General features: G+C 40.8%; 1 protein-coding gene across 1 annotated transcript; it reads right to left on the reverse strand.

Moving 5' to 3' along the window:
* Window positions 1–3,004: 3,004 nt before the first annotated feature.
* Window positions 3,005–9,535, reverse strand: ifrd1 (interferon-related developmental regulator 1). The gene is made up of 12 exons (XM_046379404.1): window positions 9,313–9,535; window positions 7,543–7,647; window positions 7,236–7,317; window positions 6,248–6,372; window positions 5,941–6,098; window positions 5,714–5,764; window positions 5,207–5,385; window positions 4,955–5,063; window positions 4,541–4,675; window positions 4,256–4,384; window positions 3,756–3,851; window positions 3,005–3,639 (listed from the first exon to the last, which is right to left on the reverse strand). The coding sequence occupies exons 1-12, from the start codon at window positions 9,341–9,343 to the stop codon at window positions 3,553–3,555; spliced, it is 1,287 nt and encodes a 428-aa protein (XP_046235360.1). The 5' UTR covers window positions 9,344–9,535; the 3' UTR covers window positions 3,005–3,552.
* Window positions 9,536–10,360: the final 825 nt, after the last annotated feature.

A 10,360-nucleotide genomic window follows, 5' to 3' on the forward strand; every position in this document is an offset into this window, starting at 1 on the left:
TCTGTAGTATTTGCCACAGTAACAGTTGCTGAGATGCCACAAGCACACAAGTGGAATGAATACATTAACCTGGTTAACTATTGAAAAGCATCCATCTGGAAGGTGTGTGTGTGAGTGTGTGAGTGTGTGAGTGCGCGCACGTGTGTGTGTGTTAAGCATAAATGTGCCCCTCTCTGCCTGTGTGTGTATCTGCCACACATTTTGAACAGTTCAGCTTCAGGCCCTTTTTGCTGTCAATGTGTGACACGATGAATTTAAAGCTAAACTCAACAAGGGATGCCTAACCAGCCATGGCAATGTCTGGCTGAGAGCACCTCCGCACTGCAGCCAGTCAGACATGATCCAATAGTACAATACATTAAAGTGAATGATAGATAAGGCTTCCCATTTCAAATCTGTCGCCTTGCAATGTCAATTAGCAGAAACACAACGTTCATTTCCGTGACAGTAATATCATCCAGTCAGTGTTGTCAATCAGCACTGAGAGACTGCAAGTGCATTTTCTTTCATTGTTTTGCTCCTCCATACACCCACCAGTTAAATTCCACCCACTGCAGTGACAAGTTATATGCTGCTTTTGATCCACAACTCCTCGGGCACACTGCAGTTTCAACAGGATTTTCTCAACTTTGCACACAACAAAAGCTCACAGCAGGATCTGCTTAACCAGCGAGGAGAGCCAGTCTTGTGAATTGCATTGAGCGCATAATGACACACAAATGAAGCTAATTATTGAGTAAACTGAAGATAACTTATCGCATCTCTCTGATCCTCATTTATCCCTCTTAACTGCGTGGTGATGGTCTTTCTTTGCAAACAGCAGAGTGTGATAAAATATGAATAATAACCACGGCCCATTAGTATTCCACCGCAATCGTTTCTACCTGCCTGACTCAACCACAGATAGAGGATCTAATCAAATGATAATGTTGATTTACAGAGAAGCTGTATACGCTGGGAATTTGTTTTCGATCCTGAAAACCAACACTGAAAGCAATATAGTTTTTAATAGCTAGTATTAGATTCTTAAATAAACATTGATTACTGCTGCAGTATTTATAAATTAACAATGGATTAAACAATTACCAATGAGATGGGCTGCTATGAGAGAACACAGAGCATGCCGGTGCAATTTTATTCATTTTAAGGACTTTTCTTCTTGAGAGGTATAAACTTGCTGAGACCAAAATGTTGAAGAAATTTGTGTAATTATCTCTGCACTGTTTGAGCAACTGAAAGAGAATAAGCAAAAGTCTCCCCTCTGTCTCTAATTACAAAAGTCTTACCGTTCAACAAACAATCAAAGGTTCTGTCGACATTGTGGTTTGATTTCAGAGAAAGAGGAACAGCAGTAGCTCAGTGTGTTAAGTCAACCACAGGTGCCAGAGAGTTGAAGGCAAGCCACCTGCACCTTCCTGTTTAATGGCAGGAGACAATGGTCTCCTCTGAGACAAATGAGAGATGACAGAGCAGAATTTTACAGCGACCGTTCAGGCAGTCAGAAAGTCCCAAACACATTTTCTCTGTTGCTTGAATTTAGGGTGTATTGATGGAGGGGGAGGGCGAAGAGGTGATGCAGACTACTGTTTGTCATAATGTGTGACAAACACAGTAATGAGAAATTGAATTAAAACCAATAGCTTTCAAATATCTCTAACCTTGGGCAACGTGTTTCATCTGAGCCATTAAAACACACCTGAGTCAAAAATTAGAAGTTACAGGAAGCAATCAGACAGATCTCAGATTTTGTATTATTTAACTGCTGGCAGTATCTCACACATATGACATGATACAGGACGTATCACCACGTTTCAGTGGCGATACGTCAAACAGCACAAACAGCAGAGAAACTCCTCTTCTTCTCTGAAGAGGATCATCCTAGGGGAGAAAGCCAAAAGCCTGGCTATGAAAAATGTATCTGCCCCCGCGTTGCTGCTTCCTCCTGTAGGTAATACTGTTTCACCTGAGGTATGAGGCTGCTCAATGGGCGCATCGATTGCAGGATGCCAACCATATGTGTGCTCCCAGCCCCTGGGTAACAGGCTAACATTATTGATGGGGCTATTTGTAGCCTTGTGACGTTTGCCTTTATCATGCGACACTCGCTTCTGTTATGGACTATTTTTACTGCTCTGTAAAAGCATCTGCTTTCAAGCTGCACCTGGAGGAAGTAAATATACTGTGTTCCAATGTATGTTCCATTATTTTCTGATGCTCTCTGAATAGTTTCACTTGTATCAACAACCCAAGAGGTTCTATCGCAGAGGTAAGAGGGTACAGGTAGGGTGTACTGCTCAGTCAGTATAAAGCTACTGTCACCTTGGCTACAACATCCTTCACTTTGACATGTTGAAGTTGCAATAAATAAGATGTGCACTGCTGCTTTGCTCAAAATGACCTTCATATATCTGCCAGGAGTTGAAAGAGAAGCTGAGATTTCACATTGCCCCCCTACAGTGACTTGCCAACTCCTTTTCCCTGTCAAGTTTCATGGCACCTCCCCATTCTATCAACTGAGTCGATCAACTAATGTCAGTCAAGCAGCATCATTGTGCCAATTAAGTAAAGCACATCTTGTAGGAAAAACATGAGCAAAACCTAGAGGTTTGTTTTTTTACATCTTCATGTTCTGTGATTATTTCACCCTTTGTGTGTTTTGGTTCTCAATACTTTAATGATACAAGCCAAACTTTAACCAGTGTAATTATGAATAATTTGGCAAATATATAGCAAGTATTATAATAATTATTTTACATGGTGATGTTAACAAATCCTGTAATATCGATTAGGATATTAACTTTGTCCATATGAAACATTTGTATCACACATTTTATTATAAGTAGTTATTCCTGTTAATAGGCACCATTTTAAAGGTGACGCAGTGCCATATTGGCTGCTTCACACGTCCCATATATAAATCCCAGACACATAATGAAACAATTATAATCTTTTGAAAGAACTACAACTTTCAGTTGGTCCCCCTCATCACATGCTGCTAGAGCCATTTTTATTTATTTCCTCGTTTATTTTCCCCATGACAGACAGAGTCCACCACTGTTTAACACCAGGTACTTATAAAGACACCATATTCAACTAAGGTTCTACAGAAATAACCTGCTATGGATTATCAAAGTATGCAACTTAATACAAAACAGGTTTAGGACAATCACAACATGTGTCTTCACATTGCTATGAACTAGGACGATAAGGTCCAAAGACAAATGCTGGTTATATAACTTATTACATATATATTTTAAAAAAGTCCACATAATGATTATTAATAACAGAACAAAAAAAACAAAAAAAAACAAAATAATACACTATATGTACAACACCACTGTTAATGTGGGGATATATTAAAGTTAGACTCTTCTACTCAAAATCTATTTGTCTGATCGCCATCCACTCGCCTCCTGCAGAGGGTAACAGCGTTTGATACTCAACAGATAGATTTCAGGGATCACATGAACACAAAGGTAACAATTCATCTAAAAAGTAGGGAAGCCTGTTAAACAGGTTTTAAGAGTCCCCTAAAAAAAGGAAAGGAAGAGGTTAAAATTCTCCCACATCCACCCTCTTGTCCCTGAACTTGCTCCTGGCCTTGGTCCGAGCCTTGAATGCAGCCGAGTTGTGGAGATGCTGGAAAAGAGATAGAAAAACGGTTAGGTAGCCATAAACATCATGTTTAATGTGGAAAGCGAAAAAAATTCAGTAAGTTCAATGTGAGGTTCTGATTAATCAATATGCACACATACCCTTTCAAAGCGAGAGATTTTCATTGCCTTCATTGTGGCTGAATCAACCAACATTGGTGGTCCCAGTTCGAACACATCTCTGATGAACTCATTACCCTTGTTTAAAAGAACAAAAACATTCAGAGAAAACTTCTACAAGCACAATACAAAATCCTAAGAGTATGTACCTAAGTTTTGACCTGTGTGGTCTGAAATATGCACCACTGTCTCATGTTCACTTGCGAAATGTTGCAGTTTTCCATTAGCACAGGTTGCCAGCCAGATAGCAGACTCCTTTCCAACCAGCCACTTGTAATGGCTTTATATCTACACAACACTGTCCTAAATCAAGTCAAGTGTTCTCTTCCTGCACAGTTCTTCATTGTGTTTTAGTGCTGTCATGCTCCCCTTACATATCATCAAACTCAACCTCATGATTCTGCGGTGCAAATAAATTAAAAACTCGAGCCGCGTGTTTATTTAAATTTTGTTTTTGAGTTTGTTACGGATTAAAACAATACCTGTAGGTGGTAATTCATCCCAGAGCCCACAAACTCTCTGAAGGCATCATATGTCCTCTTCCTGACCCAGCTGTCGATGGTCATGCGCTCCGTCCCAAAGCGAATGGTCTCAGACTGGAAGTCACCGTCCTGGAAGAACACAGACGGAGGTGAGAAAAAGAACTACAGCCAGCATAAGCGGTAGCAGGTAAATGAAAAGTGGTAGCAAGTAAATTAAAACCCAGGAAGAAAAAAAGAAAAAAAAAACAAACAACAAGGTGCTGTCAACTGACGCTAAACACACACCTCAACACCCTTGAGTACATCCCTGAACACCGAGCGCTGCTTCCGCTTGTCTGTCTTGGCTCTGTGCTTGTTGCCGTCTGTGGCCAACGCGTTCAGTTTGTTACACAGTTCATCCCAGTCCTCAAACTCAAAATCCTGAAAGGGCACAGACAGAAACGCTGCTTTCATGACCAAAGAAGGAAAAAAAAAAAGAAAAAAAAAAAAAGACTAAAAAGTCTAAAAAGATGTACCTACAGGAGAAACAGGTTATCAAAAGCAACCAAACAATTAAGTTAACATTCAATTTAAAAAGGAAAAAGACAAATTATAGTATCTTTTGAATCCAACAGTAGTTTAGCCCCAATAGTTGACTGCAACATACTACAGGATCAACAGAATCTGGGACATTAAACAAAGCAGTGGCTTTGAACTTACACAGTTCATATCTCTGGCCAGCTCAAAGAGCAAGGCAATGGTCTCCCCTGCTGCAATTCTCATGTTAACATCCTCACTTTCCAGCAGTCTTGGCAGTTTAGGAAGGTGTCTGTAAAGTAAAAGATTTAAAAAAATAATAATTAATTAAAAGAAAAATCTGAACATACGCATCCATTCTCAAAACTTTCAGTGCTTTTCTGGGTCTGGTTTGCTGTTAAGGTTAAACCGAACACATCTGACATTGTGTCTTACTTGTGCAGGATGTCTTTGAGCTGGTTGGGAGTGCAGATGGTGAGCAGCAGTGCCCAGGACAGCAGGGCATTGGTGTGAAGCTGGCTTGTCTGGGGATTGATCAAAGGACAAGTACCATCCGCCCTAGCATAGGACCGGGTGAACAGGTTCTCAAAGCACTCCATGGTAGCATGTACGTCCTAAAGCAGGAAGTGGCAAGCATAACAGACTTGTGTTTGCGATGTAAAAATAAAAAGTCTGAAATTGCTTAAGGAAAAACAAACAAACCACACTACAGATAACATGTTTATGACTTCATGAGTAATTACTTGAGGTGTGTTTGAATTGAGCTGCCAGTGCTATTGGCATCACAGATGTTAAGAGTGAAGCAGGCACAATGTCACAACCAATAAAAAAAACTAAATAAGCAACTGATGAAAGGTTGTAGGAGAGACATTAGTGCAGCTTGCCCTCAAGCCCAGAGGTGTCAAACCTCAGAAAAGGCACCAAAAGTGATCAAGAACTTACCAAAATGTCATCTTCTGCAACTAAAGTACAGAGGCCCAGACTTGTCGCAACCTATTAGAGAAACACAAAAATCTGTTAGTCGACTTTCCACACTACACACTACACACGCACAGTTCAGAAAACTTCAGACAACCACGTAGTAGCAGGTACAGCGTGGCTGCTGCTCTACAAACTGTCAACAGTGTAAAAATATGTTGCTCTGCCACTGATAATAATCACACACTCACTGCCTGTCTGGCTTGTATGTTGGCTGATCCATCTGCCAGGATGTTTTTGAAGATGGGTTTCAGAGTCTTGAACACCTCCTCGCTCTCGATGCCCGAGCCGAGCTGAATACACAGCAGGCATGCTAAGGAAGCCGCTGCTCGCTGCTCCTCGCCTTTGCCTGGCACAGTGGGAAAGGCGGGCATTAACTTTCCCCGTTAATTCAGAGGGGCAAATTTGTCATGAGGTAATGAACTCGACCACATATTCCAAGAAATGTAGAAGGGATGCAGTTGAAATAAAGACAGCTTCATTATCTTTTTTCAGTACCTTTCTTGAGGCAGCGTTCGATGCTGTCTGTGATGGTCATCCTTCTCTCTGAGATGAACTCATACAAGATGCGTGTGGCCAGTGCCGTCTTAAGTCCATCCAGTGCCCCTTGTCTGGTCTTAGCACTGAGGGAACAGGTATACAAACATTTATTTTGCCATGACAATGATTAAATGAATATCTCCCTCCATCAATATAAACCCAACTTTAAAGTGATGCATGACAGTGAAATGGCAAAAAACTACTTCCAAGAAGAATTTATACGATGTAAAGAGCATATGCTAAGCACCCACTGCTTTTGTCAGTTGCTTGGATGAAGCCTTATGAGTCAGCTAATGAGCAATTAAATCAATTTTGAATTAAAAAGCTTACATTAATCTGTGAGCAAGTCTCTTGAAATATAAACATAACATAAACATATAAACATTTACAGAGACTAACAAAAGAAAAGAAACTGACTTTATACGACTTAAATTTGAATAAGTTCATAGCCCAAGTTGGAAGGAATTGATGGTAGAAAACCCGTAGTGCAGCAGTCTTGGAAGTGGCTGCGACAAGATCTTTTTTCTTCCTTAAGGATGAAGTTTACTTTTCCTCGACTAGGCTGGAAACCTCAACGACAGCTTTTTTCTGTGATTGGCAGTGGTACTCCAAACTCACACAATCCTTCCCAGAAATATGCCTTTAAACTGTACTGGTTACACTTGCACTTAAAACTCATGGTGTTAGGTGCTCTTTGCATTGCAAAGGTTTTATTCCCCAACATAGTCCATCTTTTTATGTGTCCCTAGTGGGTGAAAAATTTCTAGATCACCAAAAATGTTTCCTCTCCCCTCCACATTCTTTGCTGTCGTGCAGCGTTTGGAGGAATTCACTCAAAGTCACTCGCCATGCAAGAGTGAAGATCTATGCTTGCACATTCCAGCTTAAATGCCAACATCAGATAATGTGCATGTACACGGCGGAGATCGTCGCGAAGGACTTTTACCTCTTATCCACAGTGCTGTCTATGAACCCCTTCAGCTTGTACTGGAAATCCTCCTGGGCTGCGTCCTCACTGGCCTCTCCACCTGGCAACGCAACAAGGAAATGGACTCTTGTTTGATAAGCTTCACAGCATTGTTATGAGTGACAGGACACAAAACATTAAACGAATGACACGTTGAATAGACTGCACACACAAACTGCAAACACACCAGATGACAGCATAGCCAGCATATGTACTCACACGTTCAAACCAAGACTAAAGCACATGTAACGCACCCAGTTGCATAACTCTGTACACACACACCTACCTTCATCTGCTACACTCGTGGTGTCACTGAAGCTGCTGCAATGACTGAGGGTCTCAATGGAGGCATCCTCATCACTGAAAGGCTGCACATGTCCATGCTGCCCTCCTGGAGAAGAGAAAAAGACAGACACAGACACATGAACTGCAATTCAGCCCAGTCAAAGAAAATTCATTAATATGGCACAGCACATTTGTGCAAGTTTATTATATAATCGCTGCCCCTCACAGGTGCTGTAGCAAATGCTGCTGTTATCTAATCTGGTTTATGTCCCTTGCAGGTTTTATCAAGCTGTACTTTTAATATCTCATGTGAAAATGCACCACATTGTCAGGTTCAAGGACAACCCACACATCTGTAGACTGTCAACACGACGTTATGGACATGAGTCAACAAACTACCGTGAAATGACAAAAGCTCTGACAACCCCCCACGGTGATTACTCTCAGCTTCAAAGGTATTGTTCGGGATAAATGTACAGCTCAAAAACAAGAGAAAGCAATCACGTGTCAGGGAAGGCAACTTTCAGCCATACCATATACTCACATATAATCAGTCTTGACAACAATCAGAATACTGTCATTTGTAATGAAAACCTACAGATACTAGGCATACCTGTTATGTTTTAACAGTGTCCCTGGAGACAGGAAAAGAGTGGGAGACTTGTGAAAATTCAAGGCAAAAAAAAAAAGGATGTGAAAATTCTGCTCATTTGTTTCAAAACTATAAAGCTTTGGTTGTAGCAGTTATGGAAAACGTCCATTAACAATTGCATAATGTGGAGCAGATTCTTTCCCCTCAGTGGCTGCACACTGCTGGCAGACTCAGACTCAACAGGCGTCTCCGGCCTGACCTGATTTCACCTCTGGAAGACATGTTGGTTCTCTCTGCAAGAACACGTTGTATCACAACCAAAAGAGGGTGCATTTGGAATATTTAAAAGGGTAAGATAAATGTTCTAGGAAGCACTGTCAGCTCGTTCAAAAAGGCCCATTTTCCATTACTCGTATGTTATTTCTCTGTTTATGTGTTGACGTGGACTGCCCCCCCCAACAGCTGACTTCTGGGAACTGGGCGCCGCCTCTTTTTATAGCCCGCTCTGTAGAGTCCAAAATGTCCGCCTTCTGTCGCTAAACAACAACAACGAATACAAACCGCCATACAAAACGGTTATCTGCTTTACAAACCAAGTCAGTTTGAAGTAAGCCAACGTTCTGAATGAACACCACAGCCATTAACTTGGGTAAAGATGAATTGAGGTCAATATGCAGACAAGACGACCTCACTTTACATGCTTACGTTGTCTTTGTTGTGAAAACCCACAAAATAAGTTCTTTATTCACATATTAAGGCAACATGTCGCCATTAAAGTAGTTTTGTATCTATTTAAATAAACTTCACCTACCGATGAAAGCTGTATCTTGCCAGTAGGGAGTTGGCATTAGCTGACATTAGCTTTGAGTCCGACAATAATCAAGGACTCGTGAAATCTTTATTAGATTACTATTATTAAACGAGAGTGTGAATTATTACATAAGTCGGCAAATGCTTATTGTCGTAGGATGCCACGTTTTGTCAGCAACAGTGATGCTTTGTGTGACCATGCCTAGTTAGCATTATGTTTTGACGTAGGCCAGCCTCCGGCGTTTGTAGTCCTTCCTGTAAACACGTTAGCCTGTACTCAACGGGCTAACAACACGAAAAGGACTACAACTACCAGCAACAGAGAGAAGTTGAACAAACAAGGCCGAAGCAGTGCGACAGCTTACTTACCCCTGCTATTCTTCTTCTTGGTCCTTGGCATTTTCGTGCAAACAAAGATATAATTTGATCAAAAATCAGCCAATACACGACCAGCTTTTATTGTATTGTCTAGTAAAATGAAAATATTCCCGTGGCACAGTAGATAAAAAGGTAGTGAAAGCGATCTTGGAGATAGTCTGTTGGCCGAGACGATACATTTTCCCTCATAAACCAGGGCTGCGTAAGGAGAGGGCGGCTGCGACTATTTATACCGGCTGACATATCACGAGGAGGTTTCCCGGCATACTCGACCAATCCGGGAATAGGAACAAGTGTCGCGTGTGTTCGCGCGTGACGCAGTGAACAGAAATTTGTGCACTTGTGCGCCTTAGGTAATAGGTGTGATTGTCCATAGTCATCACGTGGACAGCAATGGTAAAATTAACGTATGATATTTCATCAAAACAACGCAAAAACAACGTTGTTGTTGTTTGTATGATTAAAAAAGCTCAGTTCACGCTTGTAAATTGTGTGAGAGCCGGTGGTTGTAATCTTGTTATATAGTGATAGCCATTTATGATACTGTAGAACCAGTGAATAAACTAATACATGACTGATACACTCTTTCTGATACTGCTATACTTTAACCTAAATAAAATGTCATACTTTAACTTATACTATTTACATTTTGGTATTGCTACCTTTATTTAACAGTGTGCAGTGTGTCTTTTACAATTGTCTGTAATGTAATATGCGTTATGCATGCATGGAGCAGATGACTTTTTGCAGCTCCAAATACATAGCCTGCTGTTGATTGATTTCTGTGGACTGTAATGATTGAGCTCTGTGATGCAGTTGATATGATCATTTTATGCATCTGTGATGTAATACGTACTGTGATGCAACAATGAATGTCCTCTGATGTAGTTACACAGTATAATACATCCTGAATAAAATGCATTTGGGCTCTGTCTGTTCCCCTGGAGGAGAGCAATTGATACAAATTGTCCATAAATGCTGCAAGGTGAAAATTTATAGTCTAAGTGGATGAAAGTAAATTCAACTATTAACATTTTAT

The sequence above is a fragment of the Scatophagus argus genome, chromosome 22, assembly GCF_020382885.2.
Source record: "Scatophagus argus isolate fScaArg1 chromosome 22, fScaArg1.pri, whole genome shotgun sequence".
Classification (NCBI taxonomy): Eukaryota; Metazoa; Chordata; class Actinopteri; family Scatophagidae; genus Scatophagus; species Scatophagus argus.